The sequence below is a fragment of the Coenobita brevimanus genome, chromosome 92, assembly GCF_032717465.1.
Source record: "Coenobita brevimanus isolate Jiangsu-jjx chromosome 92, ASM3271746v2, whole genome shotgun sequence".
Taxonomy (NCBI): domain Eukaryota; kingdom Metazoa; phylum Arthropoda; class Malacostraca; order Decapoda; family Coenobitidae; genus Coenobita; species Coenobita brevimanus.
Genome location: NC_137045.1, coordinates 17,474,189 through 17,498,864, shown reverse-complemented (window position 1 = coordinate 17,498,864; position 24,676 = coordinate 17,474,189). Strand labels below are relative to the sequence as shown.

General features: G+C 42.0%; 1 protein-coding gene and 1 non-coding gene across 2 annotated transcripts in view; both read right to left on the bottom strand.

The window, feature by feature from the left end:
* The window catches only part of LOC145412106 (condensin-2 complex subunit G2-like), a 346,602-nt gene that overhangs the window by 64,459 nt on the left and 257,467 nt on the right, over positions 1 to 24,676 (bottom strand). Inside the window, exon 19 of the mRNA XM_080282023.1 lies at positions 20,550 to 20,723. Within this exon, the coding sequence (XP_080138149.1) occupies positions 20,550 to 20,723 (174 nt within the window). The remainder of the gene's footprint in view (positions 1 to 20,549; positions 20,724 to 24,676) is intronic.
* LOC145412306 (5S ribosomal RNA) lies at positions 21,384 to 21,502 on the bottom strand. Its single transcript, XR_013899565.1, has one exon. It is a non-coding gene; the product is annotated as a 5S ribosomal RNA (ribosomal RNA).

Below are 24,676 nucleotides of genomic sequence, written 5' to 3'. Positions count from 1 at the left end.
GAATCCCGCATAAAACAGGCTCACAGATCCTTTAGCAACATATGATAAACTACTGTATATCAAAAGCAACTAAGAGGTCAAGCAATACTAGACAACAATTTTGAACATGACAGGAGCTGAATAACATTCTACATGCTGACAGCAATGATGGTATCACTTCAAATGCTTCAAGGAGAGGAGACCGCTGATCTAACATCGCAAACTTCAAAAGTTACATTCAATGTTGAATGAAAATTAGAATTTTCCCCATCCTGGCATGGGAGCAGCAGGGCCTGTTTCTCAGTGATTTGATCAAAGTCACACACAGGTAACTCTCTATCCTCTATGACCACTTGACATAACCCCATACAATGATGCACATTATATCAATCATTTCCCACCCCCACCCTTGAGAGAGAGAGAGAGAGAGGGGGGGGGGGGATTTCTGCACTGCACCTGATTGGGTGAGAAGCTCTAAACCTCTGACACTTGTTTACATCCCAAGGTGAGTTTGATCCAGTGAATTCAGCACCTTACTTTGGTATATCTGGCTTAACTCCATGATATTGGTGCGTAACTAAACCTTGTACAGGGAGGTCCCGAAGATACGAGCAGTTAGGTTCCATTTTGCATAGTTGTATAATGAACTCTTGTATAACGAAACATGTAAGTAATGGTAAAATATTGGTTGGGTTCAAGGACCCCATCAAAAGTACGTTTTCAAGCTAAAATATATGATACCAAAGGAAACAAAAACATCTATATTACTGAACTATAAAGAAAGCAACCCGAAAGAGCAAATAGTAGGCAAATAACATGACTGCAGATTAATTAAACATATAAAACATGCATAATGCTCACCTATAGGTGGTAATGTTGTGCTGGAGGTAGGACACTGGCGTCTGCTAGCTGAGCAGTCCCGCTATTTCTCTCCGAGGGTTGAGAGAAAATGGCGGTGATTGCATTTGCTGGGATGACCGAGTTAGAATACTCACACTTCGCCCCAGACTGAATGTTGTATCATTGGATTTTCGAGATCGTATATTGAAAATAGTCCCTAATTTACTCAGGTCATATTATCGGTTTCTCATATATCAAATGGTTGCATACAGGGACCTACATGTATCTAATTAATGAGATGGGCAATGAGAAAGCTTGGGATCGAGGAGTGGCTAGTTAGGGTCATTATGGCCATGTATGTGGGTGCTTGCACCCAGGTAAGAGTGAATGGAGATTTGAGTGATGAGTTTTCCTGTTGGTGTGCATCAGGGGTCAGTCTTGAGCCCCTTGTCGTTTATCATGGTACTTGAAGCCCTCTCATGTAACTTCAGAAAATGGACTCCAGTGAGAGATGTTGTATGCTGATGATTTGGTATTGGCTGCAGAGAATGAAAGGGAGCCAGAGGAAAGATTTAGGAAGTGGAGAGATGGTATGATGCACAAGGGCTTAAGAGTACATGCAGATAAAACAAAAGTGATGGTATCTAGGGCTGGGGGCAGTACTGTCAAAGAAGAGTGAGAGTGGCCATGTGTGATCTGTCACAAGGGCATGGGAAGTAATTTCATCTTGTGTAGTGTTTGTGATAAGTGGGTGCATAAGAGATGTAGACTGCAAGCTAATGCTGATTTCATGTGTGCAGTGTGTCGGGGGAAAGCATGTGGATACTGCCTGGCATGAAACGATTAAACTTGCTGGGGAGTCTCTTGAATGTGTGGAAAAGTTTTGTTATTTGGAAGACATGTTACGTGCTGGAGGTGGGGCAGGGGAAAGCTCTGTGGCTAGAGTGAGGAGTGGTTGGAAAAAATTCAGGGAGCTGTTGCTTCTCCCGACACTGAGAGGGCTCTCCCTCTGTGCTACGGGATCTTTGTATGCGGCAAGTGTTAGGAGTGTAATGCTATATGGTAGTAAGACCTGAGCAGTAAACGAAGGAGATATTATCAGCCTCAAATGTACAGTACAGAAATGGCAATGATTCGGTGGATGTGCAGAGCATCCTTGAGTGCAAGGCCTGGGGGTGCTAGGTTTACGATGTTAGAGTTCAGGGGTAGGATGAGACTAGAGTGTATTGGTGTTGTAATGAGGAGAGGTAGATTGAGATGGTTTGGGCATGTAGAGAGGATGGAGATAACTGGGTGCAGAAAGTGATAAGTGTTATTACTGGGGATAGGGTAGTAAAAAGTATACCGAAAAAGACCTGAGACGAGGTCAGTGAGTGTGACCTCGGGGTTAAGGGACTAAATGGGGACGCTGCCAGAGATCGAGCAGTCGCCATTAGGTGATCAAGGTCGATGCACGCAAGCATGTTGGAGCCTTCAAAAATGAAAACGAAAACATTACAGTAGGGCACCAGGTTTCGCGCCTAACAGGGACCATGAAAAGTGTCAAGAGAGTTGATTTCGCCAAAGCCGGGGTACTGACCTTATGGTGTATTTCCTACTTTAAATACATCCTGAAGTACCCTGATATGTTGCTATTAACACATTAAACCATAATGTAACTAACAATAAAACATAAAATCATAAAATACAGTACAGCACACTTAAATACAGTATGTATTGGCAATATTACTTACAAGTGTAACACATACACACTCCCTCCATTCAAACATAACACTCACTAGAAACACCAGGGTGACAGGTTTAATGGACTCGATGCTAGGGGGGTATCCAGGGCTTTGGGTAGGGCTAGTGATCCCCACCACTGCCTCTAATACCATCTCCATCACCATCACTGCCTCCAACATCGTCTCCATCACCACCACTGCCTCCAACATCGTCTCCATCACTAACACTCCTTTCTTGTTGTGCCCTTTGATCCAGCACATTCATTTTGTTATGCCTCTCCCTTGAAGCTTGCCTCTTTTGCTCCTCCTCATAGCCCTTGCGGACACACTGAACACGTGTGGGATGTAGGCTGACTCGAGTGTTGGTGCTGGTGTCACGGTGGCAAGAAACCAAAACTTGTGGTACCAGAGGGCAGAGGGCACGAAAATGCGTTTTTTTTGCTGCGAATGTTCAATCACGGGAATATTTGATGGCTGCCGTGAAAGTGCATTTCACCAATCTCGATGTCACAAAACCTGATATCCTACTGTGTTTACTTTAAGTTCAGTATTTCAAAGTGCCAATATGCGCAGATTGGCCTGGGAGGAAGGTAGAGTCCTAGAGGATTGGAAGTCAGGTATAATTATTCCTCTGCACATAGGAAAAAGGGAAAAAGAAGTGTATGGTAATCACAGGGGCATCTGTCTTCTTAGTGTAATAGGAAAAGTATATGGTAGGATACTTATTGACAGAGTTAGGGAAATAACAGTGGAGTTAGTTGGACAAGAACAGGGTGGTCTTAGGAAGGGAAGAGGTTGTGTAGATCAGATATTCATTCTTAGGTTTTTGGTGGAAAAGTTTCTAGAGAAAGGGAAGAAGTTGAATGCAGCCTTCATGGATTTGGAGAAAACATAAGACAGGGTGGATAAACAAGGAATGTGGAAAGTATTAAGGATATATGGAGTAAAAGGGTAGTTGTTGAATGCTGTGAAGAGTATGTATGAGGATGCTAAGGCTGCAGTGTGTGTGGATAGTGAACTGAGTGAATTTTTCTATCTGAATGTTGGATTGAAACAGGGATGTGTCATGTCCCCAAGGTTGTTCAATCTGTATATGATACAAAGTATGGCACTGGATGTTGGAGCAACCGTAACAAGGGAGGGCAGTGTTTGGAAATTCCCTATACTGTTGTTTCCAGATGATGCTGTATTGTTAAGTGAAGACGAAGGGAAACTGCAAGGCTTGGAGAATGAGTCTGGGAGTGTGTGTGTAAGAAACGGAATACAAAGGTGAATGTAGGGGAGAGTAAAGTTATGGTCTTTGAGAGAAATGAAGTCACTGAATGTACAGTTAGGTTGGATGATGAGGAAATGGAAAATGTGAGTGCATTTAAGTACTTTGGTAGTGTGATGAGTAGGGACGGAAGTTTAGGGGGTGAAGTGCTTGATTGGGTACAACAGGGAAGAAAGGTTGCTGGTTCTTTGAAAGCACTGATAAGGACCAGGGAAGTGAGTATCGAAGTAAAAAAGTCACTGCATGACTATTGTTATACCAACTCTAACATACAGAAGCAAAGCTTGGACCTTGTTGGAAGGACACAAGCCAAGAATGAGAGCAGTGGAAATGAGTTACTTGTGAGGAGCATATGGAGTCACATGGAGAGACAGACTGACAAATGGGGAAGTGAAGGAGCATTAGGGTGTGGATGTGAAAAGTGTTAAGAGAAATACACTGAGGTGGTTTGGCAATGTGGAGTGGATGGAGAGCGAGAAACTAATGAGGAGAGTGTATGCGAGTGAGGTGGAGGGGGGGGGAGAGGGAGGTCGAGGCTGAGGATGAGATGGAGGGATGGAATGGAGAGGTATATAAGAGAAGGGGATGTGACTTGGGAGCGAGGCAGTGAAGTGGCATTGGACAGGGTGACATGGAAGCGATTTGTTTGTAGTCACATGTTATGGGACTGAGGCATCTGGCAATAGACAGATAGATAGAAGTTTTATCTATTTTGCTCTGAGTCAACCATCCTTCAACCAATAATAATTACAGCAGCGAACCTACAAATATTTTCGTGGTAAGAGCAAATATTAATGTCACAAGGAATGTTACACTGACAATACAGGTCTCTGAACCAGTGAACTCGGCTCAGAATAACTGACTGAATTCAATGGACCAAACTCAATGAGAAGAAAATACAGGAGTCCCTCATTTATTCAGACACTCAGTATCTGGACATGTTCATTATCAGGACACTGGACCTTGGCTCTATTAAACCACTATCCGAATTTACTTGCTATTATCCAGACATAAAAGTCTGGTTAGTACTTGCATGGGTGACCGCCTGGGAACACCAGATGCTGTTGGCATAACGTTCTCCCTACGTGTCAAGTGGGGTTGGTGGAGGATTAGTGCCCCTCCCTGTAAAACAATTAACTCTGAGCCCATGGCCACCCCATTTGGGATACATGGCATCTGGCAATGAATGATGAATGAATGAAAAAGTCCTCGAGAACTTCGGCCAGCCAGCCAACATGTTCAAACATTCGGTATCATGGCTGCTGAGCTCAAGCCGTGAGCGGGAAGTAGTCCGTAACCCACAACCAGAGCCAAACTGTCCATCTGCCCCTGTACTGAATGGTCAAAGCCGCGAGCTCGTCTAATCATTCCCAGTGAACCTCCAGCAAAGTACTACAACTGTACCCCACAAGCAGTGTCAAAACGTCCGTATGCATCTCTACCGAATGTTCGATGTCACACGGCCACTGGGCTCAGTCTTTCCCAACCATCACCACCATCGAACACAGACCACATGCCATGAGTAAATGTTCGGTGACAGCAGCCGTTCGCCTGTCTACCGAACGTCGAAAGTCCCCCAGTCACCGTGAGTTGTGTTTCCACGTGGCCACTCAGCATCTAACACACTGTAAGCCACGAGTAAATGTACGATAAAAGTGCCTGTCCACCTGTTGACAGAAGGGCCCACAGCCTCGCTTCTCCCCCCCCATCCCGTCTTTCCCACATACCCTCCAGGCTCCCCTCTCACTCCCTCAGTCCCTACTCTCCTCCATGGTGATAATACTAACTCGTGAGTTTTCAAAGTTTTTTGTGATTTGGTCGTATCAAACTTCCGCAAAACCTATGAGAAAGCTAAGGAAATTTTGCATCTAGACATATGCTTAACTCTTTGGATGGTGCTGGCAAAATTTTGTACTAGGATGCTGGGAAGTTATCTGGAGGTAAGTTTTACTCCTGAACACTTTATTCTCACTGCATTTCTGTACTTTTACTTATCAGTTTTAGATGTTTTTATGATGATATACCGTTTATACCAATATAACCAATTTCCAGTGGCATATTTGGCTGTGGAAATTTTGGGGGGCACCAGGAGCAATCACTCGCCACAAATAACTGATTTTCAAACTGCCTTCAGGTTTTTTTTGTTGATTTTTCTTGGTTATGCAATGTTTTCTTGATGTTTAGCATTAATATGGATAATCTTATGTGTTTTGACATCTCAATATGGCAGAATGACTGGAAAACAGTGCCAAAATTACATGGGGTACTGTACATACAGTAGTGTATAGGTTGGGTGTTTTTTGGTTTTCAATGTTTCCCCCCCCCACCCATGGTTTTCTTGATGTTTAGCATTGCTCTGAACATTCCTATGAGTGTTTTGATGTCTCAGTATGGCAGATTGACTTGAAAACAGCGCCAAATTTACAAGGGGTACTGTATATAATAATAATAATAATAATCTGTCCTTTTGTTTCTCAAAAGCGCCAGTTCTTCCTCTTGGGAATTCACTAGCGCTCGACACACATACATTATTTTTACAATTACAAGAATTGTGACATTTTTTGTACATAATACAAGCTACATCATATATACATGAAAGTGGCAATAATTAAACCCTATAATCATCCGTCATAGTGCCTCTCTCCAGGTCATAGCATTTTGAAAAAAGAAAGGCTTTCAGCTGTCTCTTAAAGGATTCAACAGTAGAGAGTTGTCTTATGGACAATGGCAATCTGTTATATAATCTAGGGGCTCTATATGCAAAAGAACGATCAGAGAAAGATGACTGGTGAATGGATCCTGGCTCATCAAGACGCAAGGAATCATCTTCACTGCATAACATCACACCCGGGCGTGTCGACGGGAGTTTTAACAAATCAGCAAGATACTTCAGTTCACCAAACTTAAGAACCTTGAATGTAATAAGACACAGTTTAAATTCAATTCTAGCATTTACTGGTAACCAATGCAACTCAATCAGAAACGGGGTAGTTGAGGTTCTCGGGGGGGCAACCAAAGATAAGCCGTGCCGCCCTGTTCAACACAGACTGAACTTTTCTTAGTATATTATTTGGAAGGCCAACCCACAGTGAATTACAATAATCAACACGAGACAAGACCACTGCATGGACCAATGTTAAGAGGCACCGTCTATTCAGGAATCTTCTCATAGAGTACAGATTTCTGATATGCATGTTACACCCTCTTACAACCTGATTAATATGTTCTTTGTAATTTAACTTAGAATTAAAATAAACACCCAGATTTCGAACAGAACTGACTGGATGCAGCTGTGACACATCAATGTTCAAAGCCAGGGCATTGTCAGTGTCATCACCCCTTCTGTTTCCTCTGATGATGATGATCTCAGTTTTACCATCATTCAGCTTAAGTTTCCTCTTAGCCATCCAAATCTTAATATCAGACATTAGAGATTCAAACTTTGTCTTAGTATCGTTGATATCTGACATCTTAACATAGAGCTGGGTGTCATCAGCATAAAAATGATAGGACACATCATGAGCATCAAGTAGAGACGATAAACTACTTGTGTAGATAGTAAATAGAATTGGACCCAAAACTGATCCTTGAGGGATGCCAAATAGAAGAGGAGCAGAATCAGAGCTAGCGTAATCAACAACCACTCTCTGAGATCTATCCGACAGATACGACTTAAGGAGCAAAAGGGCACTATCACGAACGCCATAAAAATACAGATCATCCAACAACAGTTCATGATCTACTGTATCAAAAGCTGCAGACAGATCCAAAAGAACTAGGAGAGAGGACATCCCACTACAAGTGTTTGCCACCAAGTAACTCTGAATCCTTGTTAGTGCAGTTTCAGTTGAATGGTATTTTCTGTATGCTGACTGAACAACAGGAACAACTTTGTTGTGTTCCAGTAGTGGTAAGAGTTGATCGAAATGGCCCACTCAATAATCTTGGATGAAAAAAGTCAGGTTAGAGACATGACGATAATTTGTCATGCTCTCGACATCAAGGCCAGGTTTCTTAATTAGGGGCCTAAGCAAAGCACGTTTCTCAGACTGCACAAAATTATTTTCTAAGATGCATCTATTTATTATGTTGCAGATAAAGTCTGCAGCATGCTCATACACATCAGGCAGCTGTGACATGTTACATGGATCGAGTGAGCAAAATGTTTTATTAAGTTCTCTGATGTAACATTTGACTTTGTTTACATCCAGCGGATGAAATGTTGAAAGCAAATGATCCCCGGTGCACAGTGGCTGGAAGTCAACTGAGTACGCTTCACTAGGAGAACTGCTGTCTAAATCACTTCTTATGTGAGATATCTTACTTGTAAAAAATGAAGCAAAATCAGAAGCCAATTGGGCATCAGATACAGAAGTTGGTTTAACAATTACATTCCTCCGACCAACCATATACCTAGCCTTTTGGGCTTTTACAGTGAAAACGACTGCTCTTCTCACAAAAACATAACGCAAACGAGTTACTTCGATCCGCTGCAAGCGCCACTCACGTTCTGCCCTTCTACGTTGTCTACGCAAAGAATTAATGGATGGACCATACCATGGAGAATTATCACGTACAGTGATTGTTTTTACTACCTCAGGACAATAATGGTCAAAAATTGACCTGAGCTCGTTGTTGTAAATATCAACCAATTCACCAGAAGAAAGACTTGAAGAATCGATGGAGTTTAAACGTTAATCAATTTCAAAACACATCAACTGGCGGTCAACACTGTTGTAATTTCTGAACCTGATGACCTTTTTATATGAAGGGGATTTCGGGACATCAAAACTAAGAGTGATCAGAGCATGATCAGAGATGAGGGGGTCAAATGAGTCAACCTCCACATCTGATACGCGCCTGCAACCAACAGGGGACAAGATCAAGTCAAGGACATGTCCTGAGACATGAGTTGGATTACTCATATTATTGAAAAAATTGTGGGTGATCAACTCAAGGAATTCTGAAGAAAATGGTTTTGACTCTGGACTGTCAACCCAATAACTGAAATCACCACAAACAAGAAGTCCTCCAAGTTTAAGAGAAAACCCTTCAAGAAACTGCCCAAACTCCTCCATAAAACCTCGATCTCTGCCCAGATGACCTGGTCGATAGACAATTGCAATTCTAATGGTATTCTGATGGAAATTTATTAATACTTCCATAAATTCAAATGAGGATGGGGTCAGGTCTGAGTCAATGAGAGAAACGTTTGCAAAAGCTGCCGAGTAGATGAGTGCTACACCTCCTCCCGGATAGTCAGCAGCAGGCCTGGGAATACTAATAATAGAATGTGTCTTAGGCAAAGCATTACGAATAATATCGATATCAGACTCATACAACCAGGTTTCAGTCAAGCACAATATGTCAAGCTCGTGCTGATTTAGGGTTTCATTAATATAGTCTATCTTATTACGGATGGAACGAATATTTAAAAGACCCATCCTTAACTGGTTCAAGAGGGACGTAGTCAGTTTTTTGAATGGTCAAAATTGGTGTTTTCAATCAATCTATTCCAATAAGAAATCATAATTGGACATTCTCTACTTGATGCAAAATGGGCAACCGCCTGTGACTTTGAATTAGCATCTTGATGCCTTAAAGAGCAGCAGTTGATGCATTTGGGAGAATTTCTGTTACTACAGTCCTTAGATTTATGGGCTCCAGCACAAAAGACACATTTAGGTTCATCACTTTTCCTAGAACATCTCTCAAATGTATGACCAAAGCCTTGACAGTGATGACACTGTGTAACCCAGAATCTATCGAAAGCGCGGCATCTTGTAAGATCCACATAGATGTAATTGCCCTGTTCTACAATGGAGGATCTCACCTCTTGCGACATCTTCAAGACAGCAGTTTTGGTGTCATTCCTTGTCCTTGTGAAGAGAAGGTTGAGGGTACAACCTCGATCAACGAGCATCTTAATTTTATTGTTTTTTCTCAGAATATTTGGGATGATGTCAGATTCATCCATGGAAGAGGAAAGGTCTGTCATGGTCATTTTAGGCAACATTTTCTTTGGCTCTGATATGCAAAAAGTGCCCTCAGAGCCAAAATGATCAATCAGCACCCCAGTTGCTTCACCCTTGGCCTCAGCTGATGGAAATTTCATTACCAGCCTACCAGCCTTGGTCTTAAGGCAGCTGTCAACCGGTACCGAGTTAAGTACGCTTCTGATGTCTTCTGGTCCCATCTGATTTGTCAGGGCATCAGCACCACTCTCTGGTTTCACAATCAGTACATGCTGACTATGAATGGCTTTTTTCTGGCCATTAGCACTAAACTCAATCACGCCCCCAGGCAGATCCTTCCCTCCCCCCACGAGAGACCCACAAACAGCATCCACAAATGACTTTGCCTGATCTTGCGTGACCGCCATGGGTGATGAGACCTTGGTCTCTAGTGCCTCCAGTCTATTTGATACGTCTCTGATTGCTTGAAAGATTGGCCCAATAACTTTATCTTCATACTCCTTCTTGGTACTACTTCCTCCACCAGCCAAGACCTCGTCTGCTGGTGCAACACACTGGCTACACAGCCAGCGAAAGCCCAGCTGGTGGCTCCTCTTCATGAATGGATAGTCGCCTGCATCCAAATTTTCACAAGCTATATGAATCCACTCGCTGCAGTAGGCGCACTTCAGTGCTTGTGCACTTTTTGCTACAGACCTACTGCAGCGAGGACACTGGTGTTGTTTACTCATGATGAGGGAGAACAAAAAACAAAGCAAAATGACAACAACACCAAACGTATATACAATACTACCCGGGAAAAACCCAAGTAGCGCCGCCCCTGTTTGTGTCACCCTAATTTAGGGTATAGGTATAGGTATAGGTAGGGTGTTTTTTATTTTCAGTGTTTTTTTTTTCATGGTTTTCTTGGTGTTTATCATTACTTTGGATATTCCTTTGTGTGTTCTGATGTGTAAATATGCCTGAATCACCAGAAAACACTGCCAAATTAAGCAAAGGTACTATATAAAAAGGTAAGGTATAGGTTCGAGGTTGGGTATAGGTAGAGTCTGGGTATGGTAGGGGAATAGTGTTCATTACTCGGATGTTGCCACTACCCGGACTTGCCATTGGCTCTATTATGTCCAGTTAAATGAGGAATTTCTGTAGTGCCAAAAATAGCTGTTCAGCTGGGCCAATCCTTGCCCTACTGCAGCATAAATAATACTGTGTGTGTGTGTGTATGTGTGTGTGTGTGTGTGTGTGTGTGTATTTACCTATTTGTAGTATACAGGAATTGAGCAATGCTCGTGTTGTCCTGTCTCCATATCCACATTTATCAAGTCTACTACACACAAGAATGTTTTTCTCATGCACCACCTCTTTGTCTAAGTCGTTCCAAATATTTAAGTATTTACCTAATATACCTAATTGTGATATACAGTAAATGGACTGTACTATGCTCGTGGGTTTCCGTCGCTGTTTCTCAATAAGTCAAATTTAGCTTTAAACTCGTTTAAGTTTTTAGACTGGACAATCTCTTTGTCCAGGCTATTCCATAAGTCTATACTTCTATAAGGAAAACTATATTTCTTGATATCCTTCAAGCAGCTTGACTTTTTCAATTTCATTCCGTGTCCTCTTGTTGCTCTCTTATCCCATACAAAGAGATCTTCTTTGTCAATTTTATCTACTCCCACCATGGTCCTGAACACTGCAATCATGTCTCCCCTCTTTCTCCTTTCCTCTAAGGAAGGCAAATCCAGCTTTTCCAGCCTCTCTCTGTATGACAGCTCTGCCAGACTGGGGACCATCTTGGTTGCTGTTCTTTGTATTCTCTCAATCTTGTTTATATTTTTCTTTTTGTGTGGGGACCACACTACTGCTGCATATTCTGGCCACTATCAATTTTTTCATCATCTCCTCATCCATATAATGAAATGCTACTCTTATGTTAGTCAAGAGTTTATAAGTCTCTCCAACTATCCTGTTAATGTGCTTTTCTGGTGACAAACTATCTTGGACCAGCACTCCCAAATCTTTCTCTTTTCTCATTTTTGTGATTAATTCATTACCCAACAAATAATTCTGTGATGGCCTCCTGGTACTTTTACTCATTTCCAATATTTTACATTTCTTTACATTAAATTTCATTTCCCACGTCCGGCTCCAATTGTGTATCCCATCCAAATCCTCCTGCAGTATTTTACAATCCTCCTCAACCTCTACCTTCCTCAAGATCTTTACATCATCAGCAAACAGACTTGCATAACTATTCACTCCATCTACCATATCATTTACATAAATCAGGAACATTACTGGCGCCAACACCGAGCCTTGAGGGACTCCACTTGTTACTTCCCTCCATCCAGATATCCTATCCTTTATTACTGTCCTCATTTGTCTGTCTCCCAAAAAGTCTCTCATCCATTCCAGAAGTTTCCCTTTCAGTCCTCCTATATATTCTAGTTTCCACATTAGTCTCTTATGAAGTACCATGTCAAAGGCTTTCTCTAAGTACACACAATCCACCCAACCATTTCTCTCCTGTACCACGTCAATCGCTCTTGAGTAAAAGCTCAACAAGTTAGAAACACATGACCTTCCACTTCTGAATCCAAACTGACATTCAGCCAAAATATTCATCTCTTCCAGATATTTTATCCATCTGTCTTCCAGGATTCTCTCAAACAATTTTGCAACCATGCTGGTTAGAGGTTAGAACACTGGTCTATAATTCAGGGGTTCTTCCCTGTTTCCTCCCTTGTAAATTGGTACCACATTTGTCCTCTTCCATTCTTGTGGCACTTTCCCCTCTTCCAGTGAGCATACGATTAAAGTGTGAATTTTATCCACTAGTTGTTCTCTGCATTCCTTCAGTACCCAATTAGAAATTCCATCACGTCCTGGGGCTTTCCTTACATCTTGAGTTTCCAGTAATTTATACACTTCCTGTACCTCCACTTTTATATCTTTTATCACCGGAACATTTCGAATCACTCCCTCCCCTTCCAAAAGCTCCTTTTCTTTAGTGAAAACTGACTGGAAACGTTTGTTCATTATTTCTGCTTGCATTGCCGCATCCTTATAGACCTCTCCTTCTACTTTCAGTTTGGTGATTCCTTCCTTTTGTTTCAGTTTGCCATTAACAAATCTATAAAACAGTTTGGGTTCATCCTTGCATTTGTCTATTATACCTTTTCCAAAATTCCTTTCTTCTTCTCTACGTATTCTTGTGTATTCATTTCTTGTTCTTTTATATTCTTCCTTTGTTCTGTTGTTACCTCTCTTTCTCCAATTGTTCCACGCCTTATCTCTTTCTTTTTTTGCTATCATACACCTTCTATTAAACCACTCCTTTTTCCTGTTTTCTTTCCCTCTTACTCTTGGTACAAATTTTTCCACTCCCAAATTATAGAGGTCTAGAAAGATATCCCACTTCCTCTGTACCTCTCTTGTTTCTCTGAATTTTCTCCAATCCACATTTTCAAAAAAGTTTCTCAATCCTGTAAAATTTGCTTTCCCAAAGTTGTATCTTCCCTGTCTATGAAGCTCGTCTCTTGGCTCGACGTTCCCTATTAACATCTGGAACTCAATGACCACATGATCACTTTTTCCTAAAGGACAGAGATATTTCAATGATTCTATTACATTGGGTTCTTTGGTAAACAGTAAATCTAACCTTGCTGGTGTGTCCTCACCTTGAAACCGTGTCTCTTCTTTGACCCACTGCGTCATCATATTATTCATTATTATATTTAATAACACAGTGTGTGTGTGTGTGTCCAACTCTGGGCATGGGCCTCACAACCTGTCCTCATGGCCCAGTAGTCCTTCTACATACTATAATACACCTCCACATGTCTCTACTTCAGCACCAACATCCATCCTTCATATTGATTACATGCTAGGGCTGTCTCATACAGGACTGGTGTACTGGTGTTAGCGGGGGTGTTTTTATGACATGTCAATGGGTCATCACATAGATCTGTAAAGTCTGCTATATAAAATTCAAATCTTTAAACAGTTCCTTGCCCCAGTGGAGATTCGAACCAGGGTCCATTAGGACTGCAGGCTACCTCTTTGCCAATTCAGCCACCGCAGATACCACATATCTATCACTTCATATCACATGATTAGGCTACTAATGATTGGAAACTCGAACACAACAGCTGTGATTATGTCTACTAATTTATAATGTCCACCGAAGTGGATGGAAATGGCAATGCCCTGGTGGACAATTGTGCATGGAATGGCTTGGCAATAGCCAATAACTTTTTCAGGCACAAGATATTTAGGCATACAGGTATTCATAGTGAGTGATATGGAGGATAGGAGAAAAGTTGGATGAATGTGAGGTTTGGAGAGTGAATGACCTGGTTACTTCACAGTAGTGTCAAAAACAGATATGCAAGAGAGTTGGACGAACAGAGGCAGAGAAAGACAAGATGATGCAGCTACTGCAAAATGATTAGAAAAGCTGCAGGAGGGGGGGGGGGAATTCATCAGACAAGACGAGGAGTGACTGGGTAGATATGATCTGGAACAGATGGAGGACACAGAGGATATGTGTAAAGTATTCCAGAAGAAATCTGTGCAACATATAAGATAGTGTGTGGGGTAAAGAGAATATGTAATGGGGTTAACAACTGCATGCTAATGCCCTGGTGGACATCTGTGCAGGGAATGGCTTGGCAACAGCCAATACCTTTTTCAGGCACAAAATATTTAGGCATACAAGTATACACAGTGAGTGATAAGGAAGATGTGAGGGAAGTTGGAAGATGTGAGGGAAGTTGGATGAGTGTGAGGTTTGGACTTCACAGTAGTGTCAAAGACAGATATGCAAGAGTGTTGCGTGAACAGAGGCAGAGGAAGACAAGACGGAGCAGCTACTGGAAAAAAAAAAAAAAAAAAAAAAAAAAAAGGAGGAGGAGGGAGGAGGAGGAGGATACATCAGACAATATGAGGAGTGACTTGGTAGATATGATTTGGAACAGATGGAGGACACAGAGGGTATGTGTAGAATATTCCAGAAGAAATCTGTGTAACACATAAGAGAATATGTAATATGTTTTGCAGCTTCCCAGCCTTGTCACCACTACTAACCATTGCAGTCCACAAAGTATCATCCTCAATGGAGGTTCAGGAATAACAGGTGGCCAGTGTTCACTGCCAAGGTAGCCACTGGAGTAGCTGGACATCTCTGACAGCTCTTTTTCTAGCCTTTGGTTTGAAACTGGTGATCAGGTCTTTTGGTAGTCTACATGCAGATGTGTGCAGGGTTCTGGTGTTCCCAGATGGTCGGCAGCTTGTGCAGCTGCAGTCTAGGCCTGATATGCCTGAAGTAATCACCCCTGCCCAGCTGTAGGGGATCAACACTACTGTCTTGATGATGAAGAATGCACATAAACTCTGATGTCAGCAAAGAGGAAGGTCTGGCAGTCCTTCTCCAGTAGCCACTCCTTCACCACTTCCTCATCCCACAGCTGGAGTTTTTAAAAAACATGACTGGATGCCTAACCACACACTCTTTCCCCTTCCACCGTGATGGTCTGGATCTTCTGGATGACTTTTCAAAGACGGACTTCCTGACATCATAACATCACTCCCAGTTTGACATTCCCTCAGCCTCACTTTCGTCTGTTATGTATGAGGAGAAAATTAGGCAGCGTGTTAAAACTCCCCCAAACAAGGAATTGTAGTCCTTTCTCCACCATGGAGATCATCTGTGTGATGTCCTCTCCCCACCTGGGAAGAACGGTGGGCCCAGACTTGGTGGCGAGTGATTTCCTCCCTGTCTGAACAAATGTCTCCTAGAAATCTTCAATTGCAGATGATGGCAAGGAGTATTCCAATTGAACTGGAAGATGTCAACACTGCAGCTATTCCCCGCGCCTGGATGTGACCCCACCTTTCCGTCCTCTTATGGGTCCATAGCTGTTGCTCATGGTCGCTGGAGTCATGATCCTACCTTTTGGAGGAACAGTGTGGGGTTCAAGTTGTGCAGGGGCACTTTGTACATCTTGTGCCAACTGTAATTCTAGTTCATGACACATACAAAAAGGGACTACATTTATCTCCTGACTACTGCGCATAAATGATAACGCTCCTAGTGAGTGACAACAAAATTGCGCGATAATGAAAGCACAAAACCTATGATGTTTATCCTAATTGGTCCTCCTCTCTTCCTATTTCTCCCATCTTTCCTGTCACAAGCCTTGGGTCAGCCTCTTCATGATTACATGGTGGCATACAGTGGTCAGTGCCTCTCATGATCACCCAATGTTATAAATATCTGCTTTCCATCTGGGCAGTCAGTGGAGCCAACCTTGTCTGAGAGGAAAATGGAAGAGTTCCTGCTTATTGTCAGGATCATGAATGAAATCAGGCCAGTTGCTTGGCACTTTCGTCTGCCCTGCTACCTATTTCCTACACCTTTTCCTCATTTCTCTCTCACTGATTCTTTGATGCTGCTCTTGATATAGTTGTCCTCAACCACATCAACCCTTCTGGAGGTGTCTAGCTGCTTGATTATGTGTGGAACAAACACTCTGTTTGCACAGTCATCAAACATACTAATATTGGTGACTAGGGGAAAGTGTACCACTGCAGCACGATCAATCACTTTCACATCCAAAGCAGTAAATGACTCTTTCTGCGTATCCTGTGTCAGAATACCTACAAGGTCAGACTTCTTTCTCTGTCGCAGTTTCCCTCTTTCTGAGAGAGAAAGTGGATATGGGTACTTTTCATGTTTGAAAAAGGTTCCTATGTCTGCCTGAACATCACCTTTGATACTACTAATAATTCTCCAGCACTCTTCTTGGTCTAGATAGCAGCCTGCAACAATAAAATAAGAAAATGCATAAAATCAATCAATGTGGTGGTTATATCGCATGCAGGAATTTAAAGATCACTTTCTAACCAACTACCCTTACTTTTTCTGATTTTTATATCTGAAAATATCAAAGAATTATTAAGATGTCTCAAACAGACAGCAGATTGCTAAGACTGTTTGGCGCCGGTCTCAGAATCAATGGTAGGACCCTAAACGGTATGAGAAAATAAATTGGTACTTTTATCCAGCATGTCCCCATCTTCTTGAAATGAGGCCCTAAGCTGCCTGACTAAAACCCATCCTGTGATGCACAGAAAAATTCATTAAATGACTGCGTACTCACCAATAACGTATAAACCTATCGATAACGTGCAACATGAACTGACTGCCTGAGTGCTTGGGATGGTAGAGTAGGTTTGTGCAAATGTACCACAGAACTTCGTTTCCTTCCCATAAATGTTGTCAGTTTTTTACAGACTGCACTAATCTGAGATCCACAGCATTTGTACTAAATGGCATTGTTCAACAACAACAGTCATTTCGAGGTTAATTATTAGCAGAAATTCAGGACTGATTGAGGGTTGTGTCCCCCACTCTCTGTGAAAAGTAGGGAATCACAGTATTACAGAAGTGATATGAAATATGAAGCTGAAATTGTCTGAACATGCAGAAAGGATGGGGGAGGGTGAATGGATGAGAAGGATTATGAATGTGAATGGAAGAACACCAAGTGACAGACCAATGATGACTTAGGATTAAGATCCTACATATGAACCTTCAGGACAGAGATTTGAGAAGGAAAATGGCTCAAGATGGAAAGCTGCCATCTGGCAGAAAAACCTATAATTGCTAGCATGGTCTATGGTCTATCTATCTATTGCCAGAGGCCTCAATCCCATTCAGGGTGGCCACAAACAAATCGCCTCCACGTCTCCCTGTCCCCTGCCATTTCACTGCCCCACTCCCAACTCACACTCCCCCCTCTCATATACCTCTCCACCCCATCCCTCCATCTCATCCTCGGCCTCCCCCTCCCTCTTCCCCCCTCCACCTCACTCACATACACTCTCTTCATCAGTCTCTCAACCTCCATCCTCTCCACATGGCCAAACCACCTCAGTGTATTCCTCTTAAAGCTTCTTATCACATCCACACCATAATGCTCCTTTACATCCTCATTCGTCAGCCTGTCTCTCCATGTGACTCCACAGGCTCCTCTTAAATAACTCATTTCCACTGCTCTCACTCTTGACTTGTGTCCTTCCAGCAAAGGTCCAAGCTTCACTTCCATACGTTAGAGTTGGTATCACAATACTGTCATGTATAAACTTTTTCACTTCCATGCTCACTTCCCTGCTTCTTATCACTGCTTCCAAGGAACCAGCAACCTTTCTTCCCTGCTGTACCCTTTCAAGCACTTCACTCTCCAAACCTCCATCCTTACGCATCACACTACCCAAATACTTAAACGTAATCACATTTTCCAATTCCTCACCATCCAACCTCGCTGTACATTCACTGACTTCACATCTCTCAAAGACCATCACTTTACTCTTCCCTAAATTCACCTTTAGATTCTGTTTCTTACACACTCTTCCAAACTCATCCACCAAGCCTTGCAGCTCCCCTTCGTCTTCACTCAACAACACAGCATCATCTGCAAACAACAGTACAGGGAGTTTCCAAACACTACCCTCTCTCACCAGGGCCACTCCAACATCCACTACCCTACCTTGTACCTCTTTTATTACCCCATCCATGTACAGACTGAACAACCATGGAGACATGACACATCCCTGTTTCAACCCAACCTTCAAAGAGAAAAATTCACTCAGTTCACCATCCACACGCACTGCAGCCTTAGCACCATCATACATACTCTTCACAGCATTCAAAAACTTCCCATCTACTCCATATATTCTTAATACTTTCCACAATCCTTGTCTATCCACCCTGTCATATGCTTTCTCCAAATCCATGGAAGCTGCATACAACTTCTTTCCCTTCTCTAGAAACTTTTCCACTAAAAATCTATGAATGAATAACTGATCTACACAACCTCTTCCCTTCCTAAAGCCTCCCTGTTCTTCTCCAACTAATTCCTCTGTTCTTTCTCTAACTGTCACTAAGTATCCTACCATACACTTTTTCTTTTATATTAAGAAGACAGATGCCCCTATGATTACCACACACTTCTTTTTCCCCTTTTCCTTTGTACAAGGGAATAATTATACCTGACTTCCAATCCTCCAGGACTCTGCCTTCCTCCCAGGCCAATCTGCACATTAAGAAGACAGATGCCCCTATGATTACCACACACTTCTTTTTCCCCTTTTCCTTTGTACAAGGGAATAATTTTACCTGACTTCCAATCCTCCAGGACTCTACCTTCCTCCCAGGCCAACCTGCACATCTTCCACATCCATTCTACTACTATCTCTCCCCCATACTTCAGCATTTCACCACACACTCCATCAATTCCTGGGGCTTTCCCTGATTTAACTTTCTTCATTGCTTCCACAACTTCTACTGATTTCTTCCTGTCTTCTCACCTCCCTCCTTCTCCCAGCCATTCCCCGGCCACTTATACTCACACTACTTCCATCCTCTATGTTCAACAAATCCTTAAAGTGTTCTCTCCATCTGCTCACTTTTTCTCCCTTCTCCACTAGTAATTTACCATTTTTATCTTTCACTCCCCTGCTAACTTCACTTCCACCTTGTCTTACTCTTTTCACCTCTTTCCAGAACATTTTCTTACAGTCCCTCCACTTTACACTCAAGTTCCTTCCAAATTCCTCATCCGCTCTCTTCTTACTAATCTTTTCACCTCTCTTTCTACATATAACTCTCTCTTCCGCCTCTCAACTTCTTCCACGCCCCTATTTCTCATCCATTCATTGTATGCTTTCTTCTTTTGTGTCACAGCCTGTCTCACCTCTTCATTCCACCACGCTGTTCCTTGCACACCCCTCTGACTTCTCTTCATCCCACACACCACATCACATGCTGCACATATTTCTTCTGTAAATATCCTGCACAGACCTTCCACGTCCCCCATCTGCTCCAATTCATATTTGCCCAATCGTTCCTCCACTTCTCTCTTATACTCTGCCTTTTTCTCATCCTCTTGTAACCTTTTCACTCTCCTTACAAATACTCCTCCTTCCCATCTTCTATTTCTCCATCCTAATTGGATCTTGATTCTGGCCACCACCAAGTAGTGGTCAGAAAGTCCACTCCCCCAACCTCTATAAGCCCTTGCATCCATTATACATCTTTGCATCCTTTCATCCACACACACATAATCAATCACTGCCTTCCTTTCATTCAGTTCACCACCCACCCTTCTCATCACTTGTCTATGGTCTTTAAATGTAATGTACGATCACATTACACTCAATTAGTCTTCGGCACTCTTAAGAGTTTTTTTTAATGAGGAAAGTTATGGTTTTCCATCACTCTGTACCACTCCAACAAATGCTTTTCCTAAAATAACCAGAAAATCATCTTACCCACACTCATCAGGGAAACAGCATATAAAAAATACTAAATTACACTTTTTGTGTGTGCTTTATGGTTCTTATCCTTCATTTACTTTTTTTTTCTAAGTTTGGGCAACTTTTGGGATTTTTGTAATATTGTAAAATGGTTGTTATGGTTCCAGTTATAGGGATACGGATTTTGATAAGGGAAAAAAAAAACTGACACATTTGATATGCAAAACATAAAGATGGACTTAATGCAGATACAAGCTAACCAGGAAAAATGTGGGCTAAGACAATCTTAAAGAGAAAGACTGAAATGGGGCAGAAGCAAGATTTCATGCAGCTTGTGGACCTGCCAGTAGGTAAGCTATGGCTCATACATGCAAACAAGGAAAATGCTGCTAAATAGGAATGGTGATCATCTGCCATAAAAAGAGATGATAAACTCACTTTGACTCTTGCCATATTTCTTGTGGTATCAATGAGGAGATGTCTGTATTTCTCAAGTGCTGAGAGCTTGTTCAAAGGATGCTGAAGGATGTGCTGCACCAGACGCAGGGCCAACAGTGGTTGAGGAGTGCTCACTTCGTGAAAACGCACCCCACGTAGACTTTTACGTCTTTCCTGGTAATATATTAATTGGCTTTAGGGTATGTAGTAATTTTATCTGTATTCAAAGATAGTAACATTATTTATCTGTAAGTAACAATATACTAATTACATATACATGTTACGTGTATGCATACAGTGCAGGTACAGTCAACCCCCGCTATTCGTGGGTTAACATGTTCGAGGATTTTTCAGGGAAATTCATATTTTTTTATTTTTGAAGGCTCCAACATGCTTGCATGTGTCGGCCTTGATCACCTTATGGAGGCTCTCCATGCTGCTCCATCTCTGGCAGATTCCTTAGTTAGTCCACTGTCTCTGGGGACACATTCAATGACCTCGTCCCAGGTCTTTTTCAGTCTACCTCTTGCTGCCCTACCCCTAACAGTAACACTTCTCACTTTCTGCACCCAATTATCATCCCTCTTCCTCTCCACGTGCCCAAACCATCTCAATCTACCCCTCCTCATCACAACACCAATACACACCAGTTCCATCCTGCCTCTCAACTTTTCCATCATAAATTATTTTTAAAAATTTCATTCATTTTTTCATTCATTCATTGCCAGACGCCATGTATCCCAAACGGGGTGGTCAAGGGCTTAGAGTTAATTATTTTACAGGGAGGGGCACTAATCCTCCACCAACCCCACTTGACACGTAGGGAGAACGTTATGCCAACAGCATCTGGTGTTCCCAGGAGGTCACCCATCCAAGTACTAACCAGACCCAACGTTGCCTAACTTCGCTGATCGGACGGGAAGCAGTGTACTCAACATGGTATGGCCGTTGGCATATATTACATGCCATACTGTAATATAAAGGGACCGGTTAAAAATTTACAGGAAGATATTTACTGGTTTTCCCACGGCATCAACTGTTCCTCAAGGTTCACATGTGATTTCTTTTTTCAAGTTTTCAATGAGAAATACTGTATAGAATATTCATCATCTATAATGAACTGCATGGCAAACTCTCATCATCATCATCATCATCATCAAAAGGGTGAGTAGAGTACACTGTACCCAGAAAGGTTTTTGTATCATCTTGTACTGTCTTTTTAGGAAGTATTAATGTGCCATGAAATGCATTTAAAGGTCTCATAGTGGGTCTGTGGGTAACGGGAAAAGTTAAAACCATGAAATCGGTGATTTCAGCAGAAGGTATGGATTATTCACCGATTTCACCCAATCACGGGAGGGTCCGGTATGTAACCCCTACGAATAGCAGGGTTCGACTGTACAAGATGAATTCTGATGGGATGAATAATGAATGAATGGCTAAATAGTCCATTTCACTGGGCACTCTAGTGGTAGTTCAACTTTCATGTGATCTTTCTCTGGTTTCTGAATCACAGCCACTCCTTTTTCTTAATGGGAAATAGGGTTACTGTGATGATTATCTGCATAAAGTTCTGAGCAGCAGTAAAATACCGCAAAATAATCACCAAACACTCTATTCAAAACACAATTCTTTGGTAAATGTTGTTTCATTTACTATCTTCCATACTACTCCTACAATACTACTACTACTACTATCATTATTATCAATCTCCACCTATTACCACAGGCAGATATCTTTGCATCCATCAGTATTTTTACTGATCTCCACCCATTATCATAGATGGAGATCTCTGTATCTGACAGTCATTTTATCATCATCGTCGTCATCATCATCATTCGGACCTCCCTTCCCACCCTAGGGCAGGGTAAAGTGCAGCAACGTCAAGACAGCCTAAGTTTGGGCCACGTTTCCATTCACTCACCATTCGGGCCCCCGGAATCCTGGCACTGATACGCCAAAAGCTTTCACTACATTCTGTAGCTTCACATAAACGTATCCGATAGTCAATCCAGATGCTGTCATGTTAAAACAGGATGCCAAATCCCTGACCATGCACTTCTTCTCACAACATTCACCCAGCCAGCTTGATCTCTTGTCAGTTCCCTAGCCTCACCAACTTCCATACCTCTCTGCCTCACATACTCATTCACCATATCCCTCCACCTTCTCCATGGCCTACCTAGCCTCCTCCCTCCTTCAAATTTGCTTAGATATACCTTTTTCACCACTGTATTGTTGTCCATTCTCTCCACGTGACCATACCATCTCAGTACACTCTCTTCAATTCTGGTGTCCACAGACTTCCTCACTTCGCATCTTTGATGAATCACATTTTTTCATATCCTGGCCACTCTCTGTACTCCACATACATTCCTTAGCTGTCCCATCTCCACTGCTCTCACTCTTGACTTTTCATTTTCATGCCACCCATTGTGTCACATCCATATGTTAAAGCTGGCATTGACACTCTTTCATGCAAGCCTTAAGCAGCTGTTACACTCAAGTCTCTGTTTCTTATCAAGGCCTTCATAGCACCAGCTACTTTCCTTCCTTCTGTCACTCCACTTTCCACTTCTTCTGGACATTTTACTGTCTTTTCCATCACTGTACCCAGGAATTTGAACTCTCTCACCAATTCCAGTCTCTCTCCATTCACTTTAACATCACACTGGGAGTCACCTTCTCTCTCAATTACCATAACTTTACTCTTTTCTACATTTACTCTCAAAGCATGATGCTCACAGACATCAGCAAAGCTCTGCCCTGGTCTACCAAGTTCTTGTCCGGTATTTGTTTCATCAGCAAACAACAAATTTAGGATAATCCATCCATCACCATTTGTTACTAACGCCATCCCTCTCTCCATTAATCGTATTTTTATTTCTACCCCAATCACATATACAGTGGAATCGCAAATTTCGATTGGCATATGTACCTAAAAATCACCACGAAATTCAAATAATTGAAATTTAAACTGAACTTCTCATGGGAAAAATTAGTTTGGGTCCGGGGCCTCCAAACCTAACTACCTAAAATCATGATTTTTTACCCAAACCCCCTGTAAACTTTATGAACTATAATTGTAGTTCAGTAACTGTAGTTCTGCATTGTATTGCCATACTGTCAGCAAGTGTATACTTGGTGTATTTCTGCCCTTTCCTGCATTGCCATTTCTCCTTTGGCTGTGAAGATTTAGAGGAGCCAGGTTGCTCTCATCCATTACCACTGCTACCCGAAGAACCACTCTTGCTTGCCATCTTGAAACAGGTAAGTTGTGATGAAAATACAAAGAAAATACATACAACTGAATTGCAGTGAAATGCATGTCCACATGTGGATGGTACAGGCTGAAAGTGCAGCAATTGGCTGTAGGGGGCTGGCTGCTGGCAGGACAGTCGCAAGATGACAACTGACAGCTTAGCATCGCCTTGCACATGGCTTGTTGTTGTTGGTCCCTACTCTCATCTGCGAGCTCTTGTCCTTAAACAACATGACTATTTTTTTTCTCAGTCTCTACTGTTCATTTCTATGTTGCTCCTTATATTCATAATTACCATACTTGTCTTCATTTCAGTATTCTGCCTACTGTATTTGCTACCACCTGTAATTCATTTTGTTTTAGTATTTCTACTATTGATTCTCTTCCTTTCATTTCTCTTGTTATATCTCTGAGTTATTAAAGTAATGATTAGTTAATAATAAGTATATTTATAGAATGACGGAATCGTCCAGGGTGCGAATTATCCTGACAGGAAATCATCCATTTTTTGACGGGGAATTATCTGATGGGCGAATTGACTTGACGGTGAATTGTCTCGGAACCATATCATCGAATGCTTCATATACTGTATGAATAAATGATGCTGATTTTCATTCTCTTCTTGACACGACACATACAATGTTCAGTTAGGCTCATACTTTTTCTTATAATTTTCCTTTACTTCTAGCATTTTGGTTCACATCAAAAATATTATCTTTGCTTGTTTTGGTTGAAGTCTGGCCCTGAGAGCACATGTCACATACGATATTAGGGTAGGTTCATACTTTTTCTTATAATTTTCCTTCACTTCTAGCATTTTGGTTCGCATCAAAAATATTATCTTTGGTTCTTTTGGTTGGAGTCT